A 27697-nucleotide genomic window follows, 5' to 3' on the forward strand; every position below is an offset into this window, starting at 1 on the left:
TGCACATGTTCCTGATATGGCCACTAGGTAGACTTTTGGAATTTGGGACTTTCTGGGCAATTAAAGCTATTTTTATGGGGAAAGGAAATTATTTTAAGAAAGTCCATTAGACTGAGAACGAGTAAGAAAAAAGTGGTTTACATTTTTTTTCAAAATGGCGGCTAGAAAAATTCTCAAAGCTTAGCATGGCCATATCAGGGACACCTACCTTATTACAAAAATTAAGAGTATAACAAGTAAGAAAATATGATGGTTTACTGTTACGAAACAAACTAAAATTCATATCAGATGTACATTAAACTTATGACAGTACATAAATACAGTTAGTGTAGAAGAAAGGATATTTTTCAAGAAATTTCATCCGTGCTTCTGAACTTGAAATATGGATCATAGTTTGCAACTGTATAGTGGCAACTCAGAAAGGAAGGAAGAGGGGGTAAAATTACCTTTTTTCTTGCAGCTCCATGAGCTTCTTCGGCGATAAAACTGATTTAATGAATGCTCTTAAAAATGAAGAGAAAGTGCAAGAATCACCCAGACCGATTTTGCTAAATTTGTGGTAAAGTCACCATGCCAGATAGAAAGTTTAAATCACTCTTTTTGTGAGGAAAATGTATCATGCCTACTTTGGTGTTAAAACTGGTGATCAGGACAAACCTTTCGCACCTCAAGTGTGTTGCACTATGTTCAACACATCATCATCATCATCATCAGTTAGCGCTACAACCTGGGGTGGGTTTTGGCCTCCTTAACAACAGCCTTCCATCTTACTCTGTCCTTCACCATGGTAGTCCATCCTCTCACTCCCATAATTTCAAGATCTTTGGATACCCCATCCATCCACCTTAACTTTGGTCTACCCTTTCTCCTCCTGTTATATAGTCTACCCTTTAACATTTTAATAGGAGTGCGTGTTTTAGGCATCCTGTTTACATGGCCTAGCCATCTCAGTCTTTGAGCTTTCATAAATTTTACATCATCTTGACCTCCTATCAGGTTAAGTTCATTGTTGGAGCGTATCCTCCATCCTTGATGATCATTTACTGGGCCAAAGATTCTACGCAGAATCTTCCGTTCAAAACTTAAGGAGTTCTCGTCTTTCTTTGTAAATGTCCATGTCTCTGAACTACAGGACGAACTAATGTTTTATAAACTTTAATCTTTGTCATCCTCGATAACAAATGATTTTTAAACAGTGGGAGATTAGTGTAATAAGCCCGATTTCCAGCCTGTATTCTGTCGTTGACACAACCACTCACATCACAGTTATTATAACCCCAAGGTATCTGAATTGGGATACACCTTCAAATGTATCCTCCTGGATGGTAATATTCTTAGGGGTCCTTCTGAACTTAGAGGTGGACATAATCATGTATTTAGTTTTTCCTTGATTCACTGTTAATCCCATGTTTTTGGCATTCCTGGATAATTCAATAAACAACTGTTTGAGTTGGGAGCATTTCTAGATATAATAGTTATATCATCAGCATACGCACAGATTATGTTCAACACATCTGGGAAGCAAAATCTAGCCTGAAACCAGATTCATACAACGTTCTGTCAGAAACTCTTGTGGATCCTCAAAAAATTCTACCTCTACAACAGCATATCAAATTTGGTCTAATGAAAAATTTTGTCAAGATGCTCAACAAAGGAAGCAGAGCTCTTGCTTTCCTAAGGCAGAAGTTTCCACGTCTCAGTAAGGCCAAACCAAGAGCGGTATTTTTGATTATCCTCAAATCGGGGAGTTTATGAATGATGCTAATTTCTATCACAATAATGAGGATAAAGAGAGGAATACCTGGGTCATATTGAAGTCAATTACTACGAACTTTCTGGACAACCATAGGAACAGTTGAGGAATTCCTGCAGAGCTACCAGGCTCTTGGTGCACGTACGTCCATAAAGATGCACTTTCTATCTCGCATTTAGATTACTTTCCTGAATACAGAGAGGAGCAATACGAACGCTATGGAATGAAGGAAGAGAGGTACCAGAGTCGTTGGGATGTGAATATGCTTGCAGACTATTGCTAGTACCTCAAGGGGGATGTTCCAGATGCAAAACACGCACGAAAGTCCTCGAAAAACTTCCTTCTTCCACAATAATAGTGTTCGTGTTTCATTCCATATGAAATCGATCAGTAAAAAACCTCGCATTATTTTTATACCCTAATTTTTTCCCTATTTATACAAGGTGCTGACGAGAGTGCATTTTCAAAAATATGCTATCGAAAGTCAAACGGTTTTCGTACTATTGAGCGACCAATATAGCGTATTTTATAAAAACAAGCCTCTTTCAGCGCTCAGAACTCTGGAACCATTTACTGCAGAACATTGAACGAGAGCTCATTTTGAAGCTGAGATTTGGTAGGTTATGTTAAGAAGTAATCCTTATTTTTATTGTATACAGAGAGAGAGATAATCTGATTTTACTTGATTTTAGGCTTTTTGGCCATTTGTAAAAATGTAAAAAAAATATTGAGAAAAACCTTGCATTATTAAGAGGGATTCGGCATTGTTTGCTTAGTGGTTCGGCAATAAGTTTCGAGGGTATTAAATAAATTATTTTCACACGCCTGGACTTGAACGACGCAGTACCACACGCACTGGCCAAGAGATGAAGATAAGCGAGCGTTGGGCGTCATTGTACTCCTGTGTTTATGAAAACCTGTGATAAAGCTAGCACAGTCATGACTGCTAGACGACACATGACGTGTTTATGTCTCCTGGCCTTGCTTACCTCAGCTAGCTCCCGCCTCACAGTCAGCTGGTTAGTTCACGCGTGTACTATTTATTTTCTTTATTTGATATTTTCAATACTTTCTTATCAAAGTGCCATCAGTAAAAAATATGTGTTTATTTGTACTTTCAATGCGGAATCTAACTATATATTTTAAAAATATTTTTTCCTTGGCAAAGGCGTCTTAATGAGGAAAAATCTAAATTTCTCCATTTCCATAAAAAGTAAGGAAAACTGTCTATATGTCAATATAAACTTTAATTTCTCAGCATCAAAATAAACCATGATTTTGATCATTGGGTGAAAGGGTTTCGGAGCTACAACAGTTAAAGTTGCTAATTTTATGAAAATACGATATATTTAAATATTTTAAATTTAAACACTTTCTGATGCCTCAAACTTTGCACAAAGCATTGTATCACAGTTCTCTACGTACAAAAAAGTTTTATTGTATTTAGAAATTGTAAGGTCAATTTTCTCTATATTTCGGTCGATTTGAGATGGAATAGCTCATATACATATTTTACTACAGATGCAAATGTAAGTCTGATTTGAAACCATAATTAGTGTAGTTTCATACCTATAACTATAAGATACAATTTATTTCTGAAATAATATATTTAAAGAAATGCGATAGTAAAAAAATCTGACCTGACTGAGCAAAATGAGTTATATTTATGACTTCAGTATGCACTAAATATAAAAGAACAACTTGAAAAATGTTGATCTCAAAAATGATGCAGACCAGTGTAATCAATTTTGCACGATTTATAATTACACTGAGCTTGGAAATATTAACGTAAATTCAAACTTCACCACAGCATGTCAATTCGACCTGTATTTTCATTACATACCTGGAATTCGGTCTTGGGACTGTCAGCTAGCTGTTCAGTTCGTTCACCTCGCTTGTATTCGTCATTTGTTACGATATTTGGCTGGAAAGAAAACAAATGTCATAGGAATTTCTTACATTTTTTTAGTTGGTTATTGAACGATGCTATATCAAATACTTGGCTATTTAGCACAGATGGAATTGGTGATAGTGAGATGGTATTTGGCGAGATGAGGCAGAGGATTTGCCACAGATTACTTGACATTTGCCTCAGAAAAACCCGATCAGGTAATCAACCCAAGTGGGAATCGAATCCACACCCAAGCGCAACACTGGATCAGAAGGCATGCAGCTCTGATGACTGAGCTATGCTAGTGGCCTACAATTTCTTACTACAATAAAAAGAAAATAATAATAATTTGCATTGTATTTGAGGTTGCATGTTCAAAACCAGAAATAAACTGATTTTTAAGGGTGATACAAATCCTTAGCATGGCTCCCTTCGCAATAATCAGTCAGTCATTATTACCCTTGTCATCCAGACCTGATTATTTGAATACCACTCCACGTTCAGTTTACTCAAGTCAATCCCCTTAAAACATTTAAACAGATTTGCCAATAAAAATAGGTTTTCACCTATCATTACAACACAGTACAGGGTTGTTTCCAATCTTGATAACGAATTTGAATGACGTCATGTGCGTCAGGAATCACACCGACAGCTGAAATGCGGTGAGAAGAGACAGACCAGTAGTGAGTGATTTCATAATCAGAGTGCACGGTGCATCACAGTAGCAATGCTCAAGAAAAAACTTCTGCAAAGACTAAGCTACAAATCTTATGCACATTGTGCGAATTTCATTTCATTCAATGCTCAAGAAAATCGAGCCTTTTTGGGAGGGGTACATAACAACTCTTTCCGATGCCAAGTACAGTTACGTAAAAATCATAGGAGCCTGCAAAAAACGTTGTTTCGTTATTTCCCGTCACAAGTCGCAGCACCCCAAGAGATGATACAAATGCTTTGACTAAACAGTTAATGATTCACGAGACCTAACCTAAAAATGTATTTTGTTTGATCACATGAAATGATTAATACAAACTCCGAAAACCGAATGCTACTTTGAAATATATGCTTAGGAATACTCGCTTACTCCTAATAATTTTCCTATTTTAGTTATAATTTCTGTCTTGGTCTGCATTTTCTATCGATCACACAAGTGCATGTATCACACCATATTTTATATTTATTTACACTTATCTGACTATAATCTTGAATTGTAACCACAACGCAATGCAACACATAAAATAACTGTTATGTAGGCTATTAATATAACACTATAATATTAATTGAATCAATTATTACTGAAAAATCACATGTCCACTTTTTTGACAAATTGAGTTATGACCACCATTATATTCTTCTTAGTGTACCGCACCGTTTACTGAAGAAAATGCACAAGTATGTGCATTCCTACCAAATGTTACAGTATGAAGAAGTTTCCTTTTAGTATTAAAGGGCACATGTTCAGGACGTGACCTATCAGTAACAAACTCTCTTCTTTTCCCATCATTCTTTGCATGATACACAATATAAAATCTCATGATTCCATTCTTTGTTTATAACAGTTACAAAATGGCGAGTAGTTGAATCATTGGGAAAAGGAGTGACTAAAGATCACAAAATATATTTTTAAATTTCACAGTATTCAATTATGGTTTTTGATGCTAAGTACCCAGGTACAGTGGTTGCATATGAATATATTGATGAAGTAATGACACACACATTCAAGTTACTGCATAGAAGTAATGCGATGTATCCTAATGACTTATCATCATACATCATCTGAGTTTTCCTAATCATATTATGGAAAAGTTCCAATAAATAAGAAGAAAGTTGAAGATGTCAGCCAAGTTATGCAGCATGTACTTCCTGAATATCTTCAATTTTATGAAGAAATTCCCCTGTAGCCGATAGAAGAAAAAAAAAAAAAAGAATGATGATGACTGAAAATTTCAGAGGAAGTATTTAATGGAGAAACTTAAAAGCTTTTATGCCTTTAAATTGCTTTATTTCAGAAATAAGATATATTGTCGTAGCAAAATAATGTTCTTAACAGATACATTCTTAAATATTTGTTAGTCAATAATAGTTAAAGCACATTTAAGAACATATAAATTCATTTTATTACGTTTCACTTATTGTTTATTATTGAAAGGGCAGAAGTCCATCATAAATATTATTTTTTTTACAGTTAAGTTTTAGTGATGTTACATTTCGCTTATGCATGTAAATATAACTTAACACCTTTGTTGTCGAATAAAAAATATCTGATTACATTACAATGTACCATTAGTAAAATAAACAGTTTTTTGTTTCTCCTGTAAAATTGACAAAAGTGGACATGTGACCTTTAAAAAATAATCGGTTGAATTAATTATTAGTATGTTCGAATTTCACTAGCTTCCAGTAATCGGCTCAGAAATCTACAACAATTTGAATATTCAGAATTTCCACTACCGACAACAGCTGTTCCTGCTGCCAATGTAACAGTTAGAAAATCACTACCAGTTGTAGTATTCCTCAGTATCGAAATTCGAAACAAAGTTGGCAAAAGAAAATTCTACCTTCAAACTAGAAAATCACCATAATCCGCTAGCATATGTAGTAATGGAGGAAAAATGGTTAGGTTTCACCCTTGGGGTATAAAGTAAGCTGATCCAGACTATAGCCTCAGTCATCCAGAAGTCTCCTCTGTCCTCTAATGCATCTACAATAATGTTCAAGATGCAATGCAGATGGCTGACAGGATGCCAAATTACATCAGTGGGAGGCCCTTAGATATGTTTCTCAACATAATGTACCGAATACTTCAAATTAGACATTCAAAAGTTGACTTAGCATGTCTTATATATATTTATTCATTATAGACATCAGCTCAAAGAATTTGAGTGACCACAAGGGTCCTGAATACAATAAACATGTACAATATAATATGATGTGATACATTAAAGAAAAAAGAAAGTTAATTGTTGAAGGCAAATATAAGTGGATTAATTGAAATAGAGATGATGTAATATTTGAAGAGAATTTTTGATAATATTTATAAGAATAGACATTACATAATCAAAAGGAATGTGAAGTTTCTTAAGATAATTCCATGTGAATTTTGTAATAGAACCTCTACTGCCAAACAGCAAACCAATGACAGACCATTGTTTAAGAGGGACATTGTACTTTTGAGAAAGATACAGCAGACAAGGTTCATATATGGACTTCTTCTCAATATGAACTTCGGTGGCCTGATTTAGGTTTCTTTCGAAACGGATAGTAGGGTCAAGAACAAGAGCCCGTTTTAAGCATCCGTTAATAGCAATAATGTCTGCCTGTCTAAAAGAACCATCTGATGATACAGAATGTACTTCCTCATGAATCTCCCAATTTAAAGTTTTTAACGATGTCGCCAAAGTATGTCGTACACGATGATGTCTAGCATTGATCAGCAGCTCGCTTTTGGGGCATTGTCCAAGCATGTGTCCAAGTGTTTCAAGCTCACTACAGTCTGGATGATGGCAGCAGGTTACTCTTAATTTATGTAGGTCTATGTGGATTATACAGATAAATTTCTGTACTAAAGGGCAACTCAACACTTCGAAACAGCATGTATTAATAGTACATTATGCAACGAGCCTATAATGGTAGTAATTAAGACGCAAGTATGTTTGTTTATGAAACGAGCGCAAGCAAGTTTCATAATTTTCATACGAGTGTCTTAATTACCATTATAGGCAAGTTTCATACTACTTTTTATGCTCGACCATATTTCTAACTTGAAAGTATTGAAAATTAGGTCTTCTTATGGTTATGTGCGAACTGACCTGAATTGTGAGATGTGCGCAGGCGCGAAAGTATTGATTTTTTCCGAGGCCGAATGTCATTGACCTTGGCACAGAATAAGAATGAACATTACTCTGATATAACCTAGAAATTGATTTAGAATTGAAAAACGAGATGACACAAATTGAATATTATTTACAATTAACGCTAATTATTATAGTAACAGAACATAACCTTCTGCGACAGTATTGGATTTCCAGCCTCCGTGACTTTTTGCTAATTGTCTGTCGATTGCATATCCGAGAATAATCGATATAACGGTACAAAGATGACTTGTCATTGGCTGAACACCTGTACTTTAATGAATAGGTGTACTTTAATGACATGCATTAAAGCGATAAGGCACACAACATTAAATTGCTATGTATTTTGTAGTGTTTTGTTTGACAGGTCTTTATTTTTATGCAACTTTTAACTACAAAAGCTATTATACTGAATATTACTGAATATTATGAATCAGTATATATGGCCTAAGATCATTTATTCGCTCCAAAATACACCACTGAATAAGATTCCAAAATCTTTCTTACACGATATTGATAAAATTGTCTGGACAGGTGCTAAGGAAATTGTGGGTTTACCACAATGTCCGAATGACATACTATATGCTCCGAAGAATCTTCGTGGCCTTGGTTTATTTAATGCTGAATGGGAAGTACACCTCCAACACTATAACACTGCCAGAAGTCTTCTAAAAATAAATGACGAACATCTCCATTTTTGCAGGAATCTTTAAACTGAAAAACAAGAAGCTCTTTCACAATTAAACATTCCCAACAACGCAGAAGCACATTCGATGACAAGCCGAAGTTTAAGATCTGAGTTACGGTGGAGGTCGTTTAATAATTGGTGTTGTCTTCCACAAAAAGACAAAGGAGTGGAAACTTACAGTGAAGATCCAAAAAACAACTCTAGAATTAGTAATAGAAGAGGGATATCATCCTCAGAGTGGACCAATGCCATAAAGATGTCCACAAACATCGCAGCAGTACGATCGGTGCCAGGTCGTTCCTTTCAAGATCGAAACTGTCGTCATCCAGGATGTAGCGAAGTAGAAACCCTTGGGCATGTTTTGGGTTATTGCCCTAAAGGTGAACTACTGAGGAACAATAGCCACCATAAAGTGAGAAGCTCCATCGCAACCACTCTTCGGAAGGCAAAGTGGGATGTTTATGAAGAAGTGCACTGCTTGGCTGAGAATGGGTCAACGAGAAGAGCAGACATTATAGCCATCGATCGCCGGAATCAAAGAAGCCTCATTCTTGACCCCTCTGTCCGTTCTGAGAAGGATGATCAACAAGCCAATAACGTTAACGTGAAAAGAAGTCTATTTACAACCCATGTATTTCTCACTTCAGTGAGAGATACAAAATGAATATTAATACACAGGAAGTGAAAGGACTTCTTTTTGGCACTAGGGGAACTTCATTTAAGTTAACCAAAACCATTCTCCTTTCTCTTAAATTTTCTAATGAGGACATTAACAAAATTTGTCTAATGGTATTGAGAGATTCATTATCCATTTTACACAATCACTTGTATAATACTATGCCATTTTTTTTTCACTTCATTTCATTATTCTTCAATGTATTTTCATCTCATGTTTCTCCGAGATCAAATTGTACTTTATTTTTAAATTTATCACTGTTCCGTATTCTCTCTGCAATCTTATTGTATTTTTCATTTAACCTCTGCTTTGTATTCTGGATCCTAGTGGTCAGCCGTAGATTTCGGCCAGATGTCCCAAATTGTGAAATTTGTTGTTGTAACACAATAAGTTGCTAATATTGTAACAGAGGAAAAAAATTGGAATGAGAACAACAAAAAACAGAACTACTCAGAAGAAATCTGCTCACAGAAGAACATGAGAGAGACATAGCAGAAGTACAAAGCCAAATCTAGAGAAGAAGCAATTACAAACTTCTGACCAGATATAATTGTCTTGCAACATATCTCCATTGATTATAAATTCTGAACTCTGAACCATCTGCAAGGATCAAATTGAACAGAGAACATCTGCTGCTTAATTTCCAGAAACCAGCACTGTCTTCCCGAAATTGAAGAACATCCCAAAACTGATTAGTGTGTTTACTGAAAACTATTGTAATGTATATATAATAAAACTATACCGGGATACCAGAAGATTGATGGATTGACCTCAAATTTTGCCATTAGAAAACAACAATAGCAAAATAACAAGAACAGGATTTAAAATACTTTTTCTTTTTTTTTTTTTGCCAATTATGTCACTAAAATGAATACTCACCTGCCCAAATAACTGTTGAATCTGTTGAAATTTTGTGCTCTGGTTGCTACTCGTCTTCTGGCTCTTTTCCAGAGGCAGCACCTAAGATAAAAAGGAAAATAATTAAGTACTCTATTCACTATTAAGAGAGGTTTTTAAAGTTTCAACAACAGTTCGGATCCAAGAAGGTTACAAAACAGTTCTGTGTGTGTGTACTAAGAATAAAGCCGTTATCCTCCTTGCCACCCAATATTAAATTTAATAAAAACAATGGATTCCAGCTCACTGTGGGACTGATGGCAAAGAGAAGGCTGATATCTTGGCAAAGAAAGGGACTAAAATGACAAAAAAAAACAAAAACTACACAGAACTTCTCTCATGAATCAATTAAAAGAATTATAATGAGAAAGGTCAATTGACTAAAGCCCTCCAGACTTCACCAAAATTCACCGCAAGAGTGTAATATTGGTCTACACTACACCCACAATTAGATGAGATAATGATGGAGATTTGTTGGGATGCCACAGAAGAAAACTCCTGTGTTACCTGGACCACGGACTATCCCAACACAAGTTATAAATTGGGGGTACACTGAGGATCGAACCCGAGTCCACAAGATTGTAAGTTCAGCACTCTAGTCTTTACACCACTTGAAATGTAATATATCAGCCAGCTTTGGCTGTAAGCAGCTAAGATTTCCAAAAAATAACCTTACATTCTTCCAAAAATATGTGTTATAAATTTGAGTATTCTATTTTTATAGACTGGGACATGTGGTAGCATCGCTGTTAAGGTGTAATGCTTCAAAGTCGGAAGATCGCAGGTTCGATTCCCGATGGAGTCATGGATTTTTCCATTGATCTTATCCTTCTGGCAACACTATGGCCCTGGGGTCTACTCAGCCACTAACAGAAATGAGCACCAGGGGAATTTCCTTGGGGGTAAAGGCGGCGGACACATAGGATTGACATCCCTACTTCCATTAACTTGCCGATTTCTGTAAAGGTGGGAGCCTTAACCTCTCGCCCCACCCTCTGGGCTGTTCTGACCTGTCATGGGGTTGTCTTTACCTTGCCTTTATTCTTATATACTCAAAGATGGCTTAACTCTGAAGTTATAAATTTCTCTTGTGGTATTTTTATTAAAATGGATTAAACTCGTTCTCACCATATAGTCTTCAAATGCTATTTCAGGTATTATTAAATGTCGTTTCAGTTATATGTACTTTCTCTCACTTACGCGTTTTTTTAAGATACTGTGCAACACAGAGCAAGGAACAAACCACCTGCACCTAGCTATAGTAAAGGCAGAAGAAATAGGTGGGTTTTTGGTCTTGTGCGGAAACTACTCACTCCACATTTTCTCTATAGCGGTTTATGACCTGAACAAAGAGACCTTCCTGTCACTGCATTCGAATGCTATCTGTTGACAAGTGCTCGTCTGTGATATTACTGTGACAGCTTGTTCGAAAAAATATATCATAATAACATAATAAACAGTATGTTTAAAGGGCAAATCGTAAAACAGCGAACGCTAAGCTCCGCCCACGACCCCTTTCCACTTTTCCCCTACGAGCTCACCACACACTCTAGCGGGAAAGAGATAGGGGTTTAGGGTGGGGTTGACATCTAGTGGAGGAAGTGGAACAAAAAGAGTGAATGCGGCATCTACGAAGCAAAAGAGGAACTTCGTCCTGTCACCCTCTGTCTCTCTCTCTCTCTCTCTCTCTCTCCAGCTTCTCCTTCTCTATTTCTTGCTTCCTATCTCTCTCTCTTTTTTTTTTTTTACTTATGACTTCGCAGGGACTAGTATTCGATCCGAGTATCTTCCTAACGAAATGCACGCTTTTAGGTCACGCTTTAGACCTCTCGGCTACTGAGGAGAGTTGGTGGTAGAAGGGAAAATGAATCTATTTATGTTCAAGGAAAGTGCTATACGTATTGCAGGGAATAGCGTGGGGGACATGGAGGGCTTGTGAATTTAGCTTGGTAGGGGTTGACTTCGGGGGTGGAATAAGTGTTAACGTGCACTGGTAGAGCTTCATTGTGTCCGTGTCCAGCTTCGTGTACAGATGGAACCACGTGTCGTGATGAGCCGTATCGAAGATGTGTACTTCTTCCTCAAATTGTGCAGGGAGAATATGAAGACCAAACGAGGCTCTGGTGACTATTGTGTTACTTCGAGAACAGTGCAAAGTTAACAGGTGAGTGTTCGTTTAATGAAAAAACCATATTACATGTGGTTGTCTAATGCACCCTAATTTGGTTGTAGGGCATTGTGTTGTGTTGTGTTAGTACATGTGGTTGTCTAATGCGCCCTAATTTGGTTCTATTGTGTATTAATACATATTTGTTAGTACGTGTTATAAAATACGTGCGAGGCGGTAGGCAGTGGTCCACCGAAGCGGGACAGATAGTGTAGAGAGAGAGAGAGAGAGAGAGAGCAGGCGAGCATGGTGCTGAGCGGCGAGGGTGGGGATAACTTCTACTGGCATTTGCTGTTTCACGATTTATCCTGTTTAAATACTAATCACTCATAATTAACAGTATTTTTAAATACTAATCGTCCAAGTAATAGCTATCATGTCTCAGTTGAGCCCTGATATCAGTAGTCATAGTAAAGGCGTTATTTATCAAGTTCGTTGTTTCTTGAAAGAACTTAAAGTTTCTGACGACATTAAAAGTGTCCTATCATCAATGCAGACAGCCACTGCCAAGGCGTGTAGTGTTTCTCTACGATCGGTTAAGAGAACCTGTGCAGAACGAGTTTTCTAGTCATAGTTATTGTGTCATTTATTTTGTTAAGCTAAGCCATTCTTAAGTATGCTTCAAATACATAAGTATTTTTTATTACGAAACTCGTTCATGTTACAATAACTTGTACATTTTCTACACACAGTAAAAATATATTAATTTTTGCACTTTAATTTTTAATTTCCTCATGATTCACAAAATTGATAACTGTATAAACTTTATTTAGTAGTTACTATTTCAATAAAATATTCTGAAAACACATAAAAACAAAATACCAATTGTATAGGCTATTTGATTTCTCGTATTAGGTTTACAGTACATTATAATAATTATTAGGGCTAGGATGTTGATGGAATTGCATCTTTTTTCTAGTAGGCCAGAAACATAGCTGCTTTAGTATTTATATGTTATGTGATAAACTGAGTGTTTTAAGACATATTTGTTAGGGCATTTTTTGCCCGTTTCAACTCATAAGAGCATTTTTTTGTTTTATTCGGTCTTTTTTTAGGCACTTTCATTTAATTTTGACCATAAATCCCCATTATTAATGTAAAATAATGTTTATTTCCTTTGATATTTTCTTTACATATTTTGTCCATTAACACCCATTATTTTGTATAATATTTTAATCATTTTTCTACACAAATATTGCCCTTTTAACGTAGTATACCTCATGTAATGGATCAGTCCAATCACCCCTTCAATACAGACTCCTCTATGCCTGCTAGTTCCGGATAAGAGTGGTCTTGTGGTGGACTACATGGAAACTACATCAGGTAAAATAATTAATTAAAGTGTACTACTAAGAAAAAATATGTAAAATTAAATAAACTTAAATGTTGGTACTAGAATTTAATTTAATTACTAGTCTAAATATTTAGTACAAAACCTCTTTTCCTACTAAGCCAATTATGTAAGACCAATTTTTAGGGCATTTCTGAAAGATTTTTAGGTCATAAATGCATTGTTTTTAAGACATTTTTTCATGATTTATAGGTCATCAAAATCCTAGCCCTAATAATTATTATATTTGTGAAATGGCTAACTTGCGAAATATTATAAATGATAATATCATCTAAAGTTTGATTAGAGTAATATGTTAGTCTACTATTCAGCGATGTATGCAATGGAGGGGAAAAGAGAACTGGCCACCATAACTCATTATCTCCTAGCTTAGTTATCTCATTAGTGATGCCTTATTGTTGTCACTTATGAGTTTCAGACCTGTGTTCGGACAGTTGACTAAACAACAACATGCAGTAAATCAGGTATTTGTAATTAGTAGAAATCACATTATTATTTTATTTGTTCTTTTAAGTTTTCCTATAGTGCATAACTTGTGAATGGAGGAGTAAGTTATTTGGGACAGGACCATACACCCAGCAGGTTCTGAGGGGTATAGGAGTCGGGGTAGTGAATGAGGGGTTCGCCATACCCGCCTATTTCTTCTGCCCCTAGTATAACAATGCAAAGATATTAAACGAAGAAAAATACATATGTATTTATAAAAATTAGTAAATATGTCCCACTAATTTAAGGGATAAATTAAAGTGGTCATGCATAACAATATCACACGACATTGAGTATTAAAGACTGGAACTTGCCAGTAGGTAAGATGAATCAACATCCGGCCAGGAGCAGACTTATGTGCAGAGACGTGAATTTCGAGAGGTTTTGCTCTCTCGAGCTATGTGCACTTGCATGATTAGAATGCCTCGTAACCCTCTCTTGCTTTAAGAGCTATAGGAAGTGTTGTGCTGGCAGCAGAGAACCCATCATTTACCTCTGTGTTAAAATAATGTGAATCCAGCATATATATCGAGAACAAGAATGTCTCATATGTAAGACATCTCAGCAGTCGCCATTCTTTTTCTCTCTGGTGTGGAGGAGAGACCCAAAGGCTTGCACTGCAGCCTGAGGCTTATTGTGCTTACCACTGCTATTCTGTGAATGATTGGGTAACCGAACGGCTGCACTCTTGTACAAGTACAGCACGCTACACCATGAACTTAAGCTGGGCTATTCTATGAATCTGGGGCAGCTCTAGAAGGGAGTAGCAAGTTAGCGCTACCCCCAGAAATTTTATAAGTAAATAATGCGTGCAATAATCTTTTGAGAAGATTAACTCCATATGTAGATGAAATTATTGGGGATCATCAGTGTGGTTTTAGGCGTAATAGATCACCTATTGACCAGATATTTTGTATTCGACAGATAATGGAGGAAAAATGGGAGTATAAGGGTACAGTGCATCAGTTATTCATAGATTTCAAAAAGGCATATGACTCGGTTAAGAGAGAAGTTTTATATGATATTCTTATTGAATTTGGTATTCCCAAGAAACTAGTTCGATTAATTAAAATGTGTCTCAGTGAAATGTACAGCAGAGTTCGTATAGGTCAGTTTCTGTCAGATGCGTTTCCAATTCACTGTGGGCTGAAGCAAGAAGATGCACTATCACCTTTACTTTTTAACTTTGCTCTAGAGTATGCCATTAGGAAAGTCCAGGATAACAGAGAGGGTTTGGAATTGAACGGGTTACATCAGCTGCTTGTCTATGCGGATGACGTGAATATGTTAGGAGAAAATTCACAAACGATTAGGGAAAACACGGAAATTTTACTGGAAGCAAGTAAAGAGATAGGTTTGGAAGTAAATCCCGAAAAGACAAAGTATATGGTTATGTCTAGTAACCAGAATATTGTACGAAATGGAAATATAAAAACTGGAAATTTATCTTTTGAAGAGGTGGAGAAGTTCAAATATCTTGGAGCAACAGTAACAAATATAAATAATACTCGGGAGGAAATTAAACACAGAATAAATATGGGAAATGCATATTATTATTCGGTTGAGAAGCTTTTATCATCCAGTCTGCTGTCAAAAAATTTGAAAGTTAGAATTTATAAAACAGTTATATTACCGATTGTTCTTTATGATTGTGAAACTTGGACTCTCACTTTGAGAGAGGAACATAGGTTAAAGGTGTTTGAGAATAAGGTGCTTAGGAAAATATTTGGGGCTAAGAGGGATGAAGTTACAGGAGAATGGAGAAAGTTACACAATGCAGAACTGCACGCATTGTACTCTTCACCTGACATAATTAGGAACATTAAATCCAGACGTTTGAGATGGGCAGGGCATGTAGCAAGCATGCATGGGCGAATCCAGAAATGCATATGGAGTGTTAGTTGGGAGGCCGGAGGGAAAAAAACCTTGAGGGAGGCCGAAACGTAGATGGGAAGATAATATTAAAATGGATTTGTGGGAGGTGGGATATGATGATAGAGACTGGATTAATCTTGCTCAGGATAGGGACCAATGGCAGGCTTATGTGAGGGCGGCAATGAACCTCCGGGTTCCTTGAAAGCCAGTAAGTAAGTAATAATCAGTGATGACTTACCAATATGTCTATATCCTCCTTTAAACATAATAAGAAATACCCCTATTATCTGTAGAGCACTTGTATGTTCATCTGTAATAGCCTTGTTAACTCTGTGTCTGCTAAGGGACTTTGGATGCTAGAGGGGCAGGTGCGCTAACAGACAGTTTATGACGTGTATACACAATGGCTTTGTGCCTTGAAATCACTGCCTTCTGGATCATATTTCTATATGGTACGTTATGGTCTCAAGAAAAACAGGACGAATGGGATTATTTCTTTCTTTTTTGCTTCGATGAAGGTGTTTGAAAGATTCAAACGACAAAAAATTTCGAATACGTGTGAACTGAGCTCGCATAACTAGCAGTGGGCGTGTCATAAACTGCAACAATCGACACAAAGCTGTAGTATAAACACAGTACAGTAGTACTAGATAAGCAAACCGAACTGGAAAAACTTAAAAAAGCTAAATCTAACAACGTACTGTACAGTAATTCCAATGCATAATGTATTTAGTACTGTAATTAGAAACAATAGAATATGTTGTTGTTTTCTAATGCCAGGCGTTTGACAATAAAGTCATTTCACCTCTTGCACTCCAATATTTTTCAAAGATATTATCATGGTCAGCCACTGAAGCACAGATTGAGGCGTTCCGAATCCATTTCTTGGTTTGAGTTGCACAATGGGCAATTAGGGGACTGATATATTCCAATTCTATGCAGGTGTTTGGCCAAACAGTCATGACCTGTTGCCAATCTAAATGCAGCTACTGACGATTTTCGTGGTAAATCGGGAATTAACTGTGGATTATGATGCAGAGAGTTCTATTTTTTCCCTTGGGATTGTGTTATCAAATTTTGTTTGTTGAAGTCTAAGTATGTAGATTTAATAGATCTTTTCACAGAGTAATACGTAGATTTAGTAACAGGTCTGTAAGTAGCAGTGCTGCCCTTCCTTGCTAAAGCATCTGCATTCTCCTTTCCCAGGATTCCACAATGGGCTGGTATCCATTGGAATACAATTCTTTTATTGAGTGTTATTAATTAAGAGAGCATTTTAGTTATTTCTGCTGTTTGAGATGAAGGTGTGTGTTTCGAGACGATTGATAGAATAGCTGCTTTGGAGTCTGACAATATAACTGCATTCTTAAATTTATTGAAGTGAAATAGAAGATTCCTGAGACTTCCACTTATTGCAACGATTTCTCCATCAAAACTTGTTGTTCCATATCCAAGAGATCTATAAAGTGAGAAGAGACAGCACGTAACACCTGCACCTGCACCTTGTTCTCTAGAGATCAAGGATCCGTCAGTGTATAAATGAAGCCAGTTTTGTGGAGGGTACCTAATATTAATTGTCTCTAAAGATAATTGTTTCATTATCTCAGTGCTTACTTCTGATTTCAGTATTTCTTCTGTTAAATTTAGATTATATTCTATATTTAATAGAGTTAAAGGGTTTGGTTTAATTTGTAAGTTTTCTTTTAAATTCGGGATATTGATTTTCTGTTTTAATTCTCGAACAATGGATATAAAACTTTTTTTAAGTTTTCAATCTACAGAGAGGACTGTATGAATGCCAATTATTTCCTGGTAATCTGATAAGTACAATAGAATATAAATGATATCGTATTTTGACTGTGTCTACTATATGAGCGTTCACACAACAAAGGACTTTTGTTTTTGTAATTACAATTTAATTAACTTTATTATTTCTTTTTGTCGAATATTGGTGACAGTTATTTTAAAATTAAACTTACGTCGCAGTTATTATAGATCATTACAGTACAGTCATACAGAACTGAGATTTCAACTGATGTGATTATGTGGTGAGGTGAGTTCAATGATTAAACTGCAGCTGATACTTTTATTCTGCCAAAAAAGTAATAATAATAACTTTAAATACAGTAAATTAGCTTACTATACATACCGGTATATGTTTATGATTTTCTTAAGTTAAAAACCATCATTCTGGCAAATCAATGAACATTTCCGATTATTCGTGTTTTTCGTTTATTCATGCCATTTTGTCCAGTAATTAGCATTAATAATCGAGAGTTTGCTGTGTACAGTTTTTCTCCCCAGTCTCTTAAAAACTGACACAAAGACATAAGTTTCACTTTATTCCCTTGACATCTTAAAAGCTTTTTAATTGCATTCCAATACTTACATTATCAATAGGACGATAATCAGGCACTGTCTCTTGAGATAGGAAGGCAAATTTCTTAATATTGTTATTGTTGGCTGTTGGAAGTGCTGTTATTGGAGCAACAATATTGGTAGGAGGAGGCTGTGGTTTATGTGTTCGTATAGCCACACCTGTTAACAAAATGAAAATTCATCAACAATATACAGAATTCACAAATAATAATTTGATATCTTTTTTACACACTCAAAACCAATGTCATTTCTACTAACAAAGACAGGAAATTGGCTTTATAATAAATAACACTACCCAGAATAGGGATATCTTATGCGAAGTTTTACCGCTAGATGGCAGGAGCGTTCCATGTGGCACAACATGTTGCAGGGCTATGTTATGTCATATGATACAGTTGATTTCGTTTTCCTGCTTGTTGGTTTTCTGTGCGTGTCAAAATTATATTTATAATTATTTTGTATAACCTAGTATAATTTAATATAATTCAAATTTTCTTACTTCATAATTTAATTTAATTTACAATAAATAATAATGTAAACCTGTATAATATTGAACGATTCCCCGAGATGGGTGGGGAAATCTGCAGTATGCAGAATATAGATATGAGTAAATTGAATGTTCATGAACCTAAACGAAAATTCTGAGAACAAGGTGCACGAATAAAAAAATAGGAACTACCAGTATGTCGAAGGTGAATATTGCCCTCTTTAATAATTAGCATTTAAGAACTGTATGCTAAAAACAGGATAGGCAGCCACCAATGTTTTTTTTTCACAGGGAAGGGACTATCGAGATTGGATTCCTTGTATTTTTTTTCTGTAGTTGCAGAAAGATCAAATGCAATTTTTAATAGGATGATATAATATGATCGTAGTAGTATCACGATTAGTCGTGCGTTTTGTAGGTTAAGGACATGCAGTTTTGAATACTATGTAGGATGATTTTGAAAATTTGAAGTAAAAAGCAGTTTAAATAATTAGTCTACAGCACATTAAAACATTATTCACGAAAAGCATTTCACTATGAATCGTTCTGGATAATAAACATCCCAGTTCATTGAGAGTTTACTGCAGGCGTAAACATCGGAGACTCCTACAACTACTGCATATAATCTAAGCTAACATAGCTTGCTGTCGAGGTTGCATATGTTTTTATTAATTTTTCTTTTTCCTCTTCAAAAATGAAACTGTAGTCAACAATTCTTTACTTGAAGTAGTTACTTTTATTTAATAGTTAGCACTTTCGAGGAGCAATTTAATTACTTATATTTTTTAAGGTTTAAATATGTATTCAGAATATTTCGGGACCTGACTGAAGGCAAAAAGCTTTCCCTGTTGTTTACATATAGGAATATAACAAAAATTTGCCATTTTTAGTTGTTTTTAAGAGTATTTAATATACTAATACACTACGTATATCCTCAATGTTTATATACTGGAAAACAAATGCACACACAAAGCGCATCCCTCAAAGTACACGTGCGCTATCTGTTGGTGCTAGTTCAGGATATCCCTATTGGTAGAACATGGCAATAACTGAACGCTGCAGGAATGAGGGTGATAGAGGACACTGAAATATTCGAAGAAAATTTGCACCATACTCGCTTCGTTTATCAGAAATCTCACAGTATCTGCAAGGGATCGAAAACTATATGAATTAATGGTAGATCTTATAGTATCTGACCTGTATTCATAGACATTAGAACCGGGTTACAGTTCCTTCCATTGATCCAGTCACGAGCTGAAATGGCTGGGGTGGGTGCAGCCGTGTCTGGAAATAGATCTTCCTGGAATGTATCACTCTGTAACAGTAAAGATGCAGTAAGTGTAATACTGGATGGAGCTTACTTGGATTTCTCCATGAAATGAGCTATATACAGAGAGAGGCAGTGAAAAGTTACCAAACTTAAAAACCTTTCGCTGCCTCTCTATATATTATATAATATATTTATGTCAAGTACAAAATATGCAGTCTCATGATAACATAAAGAATAAGTACCGGTAGTTAGTGTTCAGGTGGCACATCAAAATGCAAAAGCACGCATGCACACACCCACATATACAGATATATGACAAAAGACAGACACCCACGCATAATTCTCCAATATCAACCTAGAGGAAAACGAAGATCTGGAAACCCCTAAAATAACTAACAGACGGAGACAGAAACAGACCATTACACCTATACTCCTGATATGACAATTTCTACTTTCTTAGCACTTAATAATAATAATAATAATAATAATAATAATAATAATAATAATTTGTGGCACTACAGCCCATGAAGGGCACAGATGACAGTTTCAGTGCATAATCATATGTTAATGTAAGCTGTTGTCTCAATAACTCCATGAAATACAATACTTAAAATTTTACATAAATTACAATATTTTTTAAAACTTTAAAATGAGCTGCAAACAAAAAGCATTTTGATAAAGAAATGAAGTGCACAGTATACATGTTTACTTCATTTTACAATGAGCCTCTGTCAGCATATAAGCAAAATGAAGAGTAAGCTATAAAATATAACAGTTCTTAAAAAAACATTAAATGATTCACACTTTTTAGCTGGTCAGTGTATTTGGGTCATTTGCAGAATTTGTATAACAAATGATGTCCATCAATTCCTACCCTTCCCATTATTGCATTTATAACGATAGAGTTATGAATTCCTAACAGTGAGTAGTTTCAATATTAATGTAGTAAACGTCACAAGAATTATTTCCTTCATGTGAAATATTTCACGAGAATAAAATAAAATTCTCATACTGACAGCTAAAATTTAGTGTCCTTACTAGTTAAGTTTTTAAAATGGAGCATGATTATGTCCAGATAAAGGTTTGTTTAATAATGTAATTGAGAAAAAAATTAAAGAAACATTTGGTATTATCAAAACTTCTTCATTTATGTCTGAGTTTATATTTCCTTAAATATGATTACATAATTACTCTAGTCCAGTAAGTCAGTCAGGTCTGTTACACTATTCTGTTCCTATAGATACATAGTTGAAAAAGAAATCCCACAGATGTCAGCACAAGCCAAGATGCACAAAGACTCATTTTGATTGTACTGCTATGTTCACTCATTTTGATTTGGCGAGTTTGTGTGTCAAACTCTTGCTTTGTGTTTTAGTCTAAGCGTGCATTTTTACTCTGTTAGATCTGTTTGTGTTGTGTTTTCCACAAATAACAACATATAAAGTCAAGATCAAGAAGACATAATAGTACACGTGTCCAGTAGTTAAGTTGTTATTTTGAAGATTTTTAAGCAAAAACATTTTAGGTTCTCACATGCTTGTTTGCTTCGTCATGTCTGTTACCTGTCAGATCTGTTACTCCGTCATGTCTGTTACATCATTTAAAACAGTGCTGTAAAGCAAGGTGAGTGTACAGTGGCTGATTACTATGGCAGAGACATTGCACTGTATTAATACATGCAGAATATGCACTAAATAGTACTTCAATTTTGACATTCTCAATCGTCCATTTGTTTACAATTTTTGCAAAAGACGCATTTATCTATAAGATATCAATATACCCACCTTTCGAGGTACGATCATAGAAATAGGTTCACACATCCCTTTTGTAGCATGAAGCTTGTAGAACCGGAATATTTCACACTGTGTAACATCACAACCTCTCTTTGGCATAAAACCCAGTCCTCTCTGGAAAGATACGAAAGAAAAATAAATAAATAAATAAATAAAACATTTTATTTGAATAATAATAATAATAATAATAATAATAATAATAATAATAATAATAAAAATAAACAACTGAATAATCTTCTATGACACCAGTACCAGAAGCACCAGATATGAATACATCGCAGGTAACAGCAAGTCATAGCTCATGTTACACACAAGATATTTGGCTCATATGAATTTACATTATGTCTCCTTGCTGCCAAATCTTAAATTCATTAGGCCCTTTATTAAAGTCGTCATCAACATCATCATCATCATCATCATCATCCAAACATGTAGTAGGCCATTTGGCCTGTTACGGACTTAATCGTTTATTAAAGTAACACTTAATATTGACTATCATCATCATCATCATCATCCTTCACGAATTAGGCCTCTGTAGACCTGTTTCGGCCCCATCTAGCAGTCTTCTAAAAGGTCTTCCTGGTCGACGATGCCCTCTAGGTTTATACTGCATCATAATTTTTGGGATTCTTGAATTTTCCATTCTTCTTACATGATCTAGCCAATTTAATTTGTATCAGCTGATTTTTTTCTTCTACTGACTCTACTTCTAATTGTTCTAAAATTTCTTCATTCCTTTTTCGCTCTAAAAGAGTATATCCTGCTGTCCTCCTGAAAAATTTCATTTCTGTTGCTTTGATTCTGTTCATGTCTTTTTTCTTTAATGTCCAAATCTCGCTTCTGTATAAAAGGGAGGGTAATGCTAGTGTATTATATATTTTTATTCTGGTTGCAAAACAGTATTTGTCGAATACAGGGGGGAGAGCCATTAATCCTTCCCATTGAAGGCTTTAAGGAACCAATCTGGACAAATACCCAATGTCCCATCCCTACCTTCCCGTGGTGCAGCTGTTAGTAAGCATAATTTTACAAGCTGAACTAAAGGGAGGGGCTACTCATCAATTAGCACTGGTCAGCTTGATGAGTTAATGACCGAATTTGGTATAATTTTCCTCTATTCAATACCTAATTCTCTCTTTACCCTTTCCTATCCAGTCCTGTGACTGAACTCTTACTTTCTTCGACCCCGACAGTATTAGAGCATTCGAGGCCTAGGGGTTCATTTCACTTTCCTTCCTACCCTTCCTACTTTTCTGTTCCTAGTGCTGACCTGCTATGGAACTAAAATAGTCTTCCAGTGGCTTAAGGAGGGAAAGTTGGTGATCAACAAGATCTCCCAACTAGGTCCAGTGGACCCGTCGACCAACAGCAGGTGTGGTCATCTAGACATTCTGGGGGTTGTGTGTGAATGAAGTAGCCACCAAAACATTAAAATATGGTGTTCACTTAAATCGGCTACAACTTGCCATTTAACTATATTGGAGTGCAAGAGGTCAAATGACTTTACTGTCAAATGCCTGGCATTAGAAAACAACAACAACATATTTTTATTCTTGTAGATTTTTGTACTAATTTAGCTTTTAATATATTGTTTATTATTCCTAGAATTTGTGTAAATTTGGTAATTTTCTTGTTCACATCTTTTTCATTTTGATAAGATATTTCACAACCCAGATAATTGAAATTTTGTACTTGTTCGAGGCATTGGTTATTGTGTATTATCTTACTTCTGACTGGGTCTTGTCCTAAAAATGCCATTATCTTTAATTTTTGCGCTGAAATTTCCATCCCAAAATCTTTTAATATTTTATTTAATGTATATAATCTTCTTTGTAAATTATCCTCTGAATTGGAAATTATGACTTGATCATCGGCATAGAGTAAGGTATTTAATGTTAGAGCACTGGTTATTTTGATTCCTGATGTGTAGATTGAATTATGTTCACCAAAAAATAACCCACGTGAATGTAATATTTGGAGAGCTATTGTAATGATAAATGATCGTAAAAAATAAGCATGCACCACTGTTGTAACAACAGTAAAATGTAAAATGATTTCTAACTTGCAATACTATTTTTTATTCATTTGGTAGCATGGAGAAGTAACAAAAGCTGAATTAAATATTCCATATGCCTACCAAGATTTCGCATGCTATTTAATAATTTACTGCATAAAACCTGTCAAAAGTGAAAATCTGGAATAAAAATAGCAAACATAACTGCAAGAGAAGAAACCAACACCTCTCAATAGTCATTATATATACACAGTTTCAAATTGATGTGAAGCTGTGTACCTGGGGTGAACCTGATCCATAGTTTGACCAAGGCTTGAAAAATCCAGTCATCGATGTTGGTTCAAAATTTTGACATGCCAACTGAAATTAAAAAAAAAAAAAAAGAAGAAGAAGAAAAAAGAAAAGAGAAAGAATTTCTATTTATTGCATTTTTAAGAACAACGTAAGCACACAGTCTCAATATTAATTTTCAGTTATACAGTATATTGTTTTAAATTGCTTGATTTTAATTTACTCCAATGAGTAAGTTTGAATTAGTTAATGAAATTAACATTATTAATAAAATTAGCATCAGCATCCACAGTTAGACAATGAATTAGAGTAACCAAATGCACAACTGCTTTTCTTACATATGGGCTATTCCATATGAAATCGATCAGTAAAAAACCTCGCATTTTTTTATACTCTAATTTTCCCTACTTATACAAGGTGCTGAGGGGAGTGCATTTTCAAAAATATGCTATCGAAAGTCAAACGGTTTTCGTACTACTGAGCGACAAATTTAGCGTATTTTATAAAAAAAAAGCCTCTTTCAGCGCTCAGAACTCTGGAACCATTTACTGCAGAACATTGGACGAGAGCTTATTTTGAAGCTGACATTTGGTAGGTTATGTTAAGAAGTAAGCCTTATTTTTATTGCACACAGAGAGACAGATAATCTGATTTTACTTACTTTTAGGCTTTTTGACCATTTGTAAAAATGTAAAAAAATATTGAGAAAAACCTTGCATTATTAAGAGGGATTCGGCATTGTTTGCCTAGTGGTTCGGCAATAAGTTTCGAGGGTATTAAATAGATTATTTTCACACGCCTACACTTGAACGGCGCAGTACCCCACACACTGGCCGAGAGCTAAAGATAAGTGAGCGTTGGGCATCATTTTACTACTGTGTTTATGAAAACCTGTGATAAAGCTAGCACAGTCATGACTGCTAGACGAAACATCACGTGTTTGACTCCTGGCCTTGCTTGTCTCGGCTAGCTCTCGCCTCACAGTCAGTTGGTTAGTTCACGCACATACTATTAATTTTCTTTATTTGATATTTTCAATACTTTCTTATCAACGTGCTATCAGTAAAAAATATGTGTTTATTTGTACTTTCAATGTGGAATCTAACCATATATTTTTAAAATATTTTTTCCTAGCTAAAGGCGTCTTAATGAGGAAAAATCTAAATTTCTCCATTTCCATAAAAAGTAAGAAAATCTGTTTATATGTCAATATAAACTTCAATTTCTCAGCATCAAAATAAACCATGATTTTGATCATTGGGCGAAAGGATTTCGGAGCTACAACAGTTTAAAGTTGCTAATTTTATGAAAATACGATAAATTTAAATATTTTTAATTTAAACACTATGAAGTTCTGATGCCTCAAATTTTGCACAAAGCACTGTATCACAGTTCTCTACGTACAAAAAAAAAAAAGTTTCATTGTATTTAGAAATTGTAAGGTCAATTTTCTCTGTATTTCAGTCGATTTGAGATGAAATAGCCCATATACAGAAAATTATTTTAATATCTGTCGTGACTTTTTAAGCTTTTCAGACCGTGATATAAAACAAAAAATATCAAACAAGTTGTGACTATTACTTGCTGCATCTACAATTTTTATGTCAGAGTTTTGACCAATGAGAAGGTGTAATAATTAATCAAGTGTTCTTGATAGAAGAAGCATGTGTCTTCAATTTCCCTGTATGCTGTTTACCTACAGGTTTTCCTCAAAAACTACCAGATCATTTTAAGTATGTCCATGTTATCCACAAGGTGGGTTCCACATTTGTTAATACTGGAACAAAAGCACATCCGATGTCAAATTTTGAGGGATTGTCTGACTTGATTCGAGAAAATATTCCCGATTTTTTGAGGCGGTTTGTGACCACTGATGAAACCTGGATCCACTGCTACATATCAGAGACAAAACAGCAGTGGAAATAATGGACGCACAGTGATTCCCTGCCTCTAAAGAAAGCAAAAGCTGTTCAATGAGCTGGGAAAGTCATGGCGTCTGTGTTTTGAGATTCTAAGGGAATAATCATGATTGACTGTCTAGCAAAGGGAAGAGCAATAACCAGAGAACTCAAAGGGAAAATTCGCGACAAGAGGGCAGATATGGCCAACAAGAAAGTGCTGTTTCATCACAACAATGTACATGCTCATACATGTGCAATTACGGTTGCTGAACTACACAAAGTACAACTCGAATTGTAGCTGCACACCCCCTACTCACCAAGGGCCTGTTTCACAATGTTTACAAGCTTTGTAAATTGTAAACTTCTGTTTCACAATCTTTGTTTGTAATGTTGAACTTTTCAAAGGAAATCAAATATTTACAAATGAAATTTTGCTCACTTTACAAGTATTCTGTTTCACAATGAAGGATAATTTTACAAACGTGTAAACTTTACTTGTAAAATTAGCAAATTTTCTACAATACCTCTAAGATGTGTAAAGTTTGATATTGCAACAAATTATGAATAAATACAATAAAGAAATACTTATTAAATTAATTTTTGAGTAATTGGATAATATTAAGAATTAACCCATTTTTTTCCCAGGTGGGTCGTTTTCGACCCATTGATTTAAATTATTTTCCACGCGAATTAGTCTAGGCAACACTACGTATCTACTTTTCTTAGATGCACAAGGGTACAATGCACTTGTGGAACACGCAGGTAACCAACAGACCACGTCATTATTGTGCGGGAATTTGCCGAATAAATATGACGCAACTACCATCTGCCTTGGAGAAGAAAAAGTGAGTAAAAACTCTGTTCAATCCGTGAATTTTATTAACAATCAGTATTTCCTGCCAAGAAGATTCAGGAGAATATATATCTTGTATGTTTTTGTCGATATTTACGCTATTTGCTGTACAGTAGGACTTAGAATTTAGTGTGGGTCGATAACGACCCCCTAAGCACTTATTCGAGGATTACCTTTCATATAGCTTTTCATTATGAAATCATTTTGTTTTCTTATTATTTTCCTTTGAGCGATGTTTTTACGAACAACTACCTCAATAGAAGTTTGTGTAAGGATTAGGAGTGCTTTTGGAAATGATAATTCTGATAGCACTTCTCAGAATATCTCAGGCGTATTACCGCTTTCGTTTACAACATTGTTTTATTTGTGTAATGTTAGGCCTATATCTCACTGCTTGGGATGCACTCTGGATAGTCTTTGACGAACTAAGTAGTTCATAATTAGTTCATAATTCTCGGCACTAGCGGCACCTATGAGAGCCGAATGTGAATAACAATCAGAATGACCCCGTTTTGTCTTTTTATTATCTTCATGAGCGTTCCCTACTGGCCCCATCAGAAAACTGAGATCCTTCATTAGAGTTTCCATAATCATAATTATTCCCTCTTTTCAGACTCACTAGTCTGACAGTAATCTAAATTCTAGGATAGTTGGAGAGATCTGATTCTTCCGAAATCCCAAAATACAGGGCAGATTATATTCATTGGTCTGCCTGAGGATAGCGGATACAGATTCTGGAGCTGAAGACTGCAAGAATTCCAACCGAGCTCAACTACAAGCCACAGCAGAGTTAGTGACAAAGCTACCAGACATTGTTCAGCCTTATGATGAGGAAAGGTTCACCGATATTAGAAAAGATTCAGATCTTATCAGCAATGAAATTGAGAATTCCCCACCACCGACACATAGAATAAAGCGAGAAAGAAATAAAGGTGAGCATCACGTCTAACGAACATGAAGTAGCCCCTTTACAAGAAGAGGAAATCAAAGTTTGTCTGCCTTATGTTTTCCGTAAATATAATTGCAATATGAGTGGAGTACCTATTTCTGATATACGTGGAAAGAATGGCACAT

At 35.4% G+C, this 27697-nt stretch overlaps 1 protein-coding gene across 4 annotated transcripts in view; it reads right to left on the reverse strand.

The window, feature by feature from the left end:
• LOC138691086 (coronin-2B-like) overlaps nt 1-27697 on the reverse strand; it is a 181965-nt gene that overhangs the window by 27964 nt on the left and 126304 nt on the right. For all 4 annotated transcript variants that reach the window (XM_069812788.1, XM_069812789.1, XM_069812790.1 and 1 more), the window contains exons 9-13: nt 21556-21678; nt 19699-19816; nt 18025-18173; nt 9739-9819; nt 3597-3677 (exon numbers count right to left, since the gene is read on the reverse strand). In XM_069812788.1, the coding sequence (XP_069668889.1) occupies nt 3597-3677; nt 9739-9819; nt 18025-18173; nt 19699-19816; nt 21556-21678 (552 nt within the window). The remainder of the gene's footprint in view (nt 1-3596; nt 3678-9738; nt 9820-18024; nt 18174-19698; nt 19817-21555; nt 21679-27697) is intronic.

Source organism: Periplaneta americana, chromosome 16, assembly GCF_040183065.1.
Source record: "Periplaneta americana isolate PAMFEO1 chromosome 16, P.americana_PAMFEO1_priV1, whole genome shotgun sequence".
Classification (NCBI taxonomy): domain Eukaryota; kingdom Metazoa; phylum Arthropoda; class Insecta; order Blattodea; family Blattidae; genus Periplaneta; species Periplaneta americana.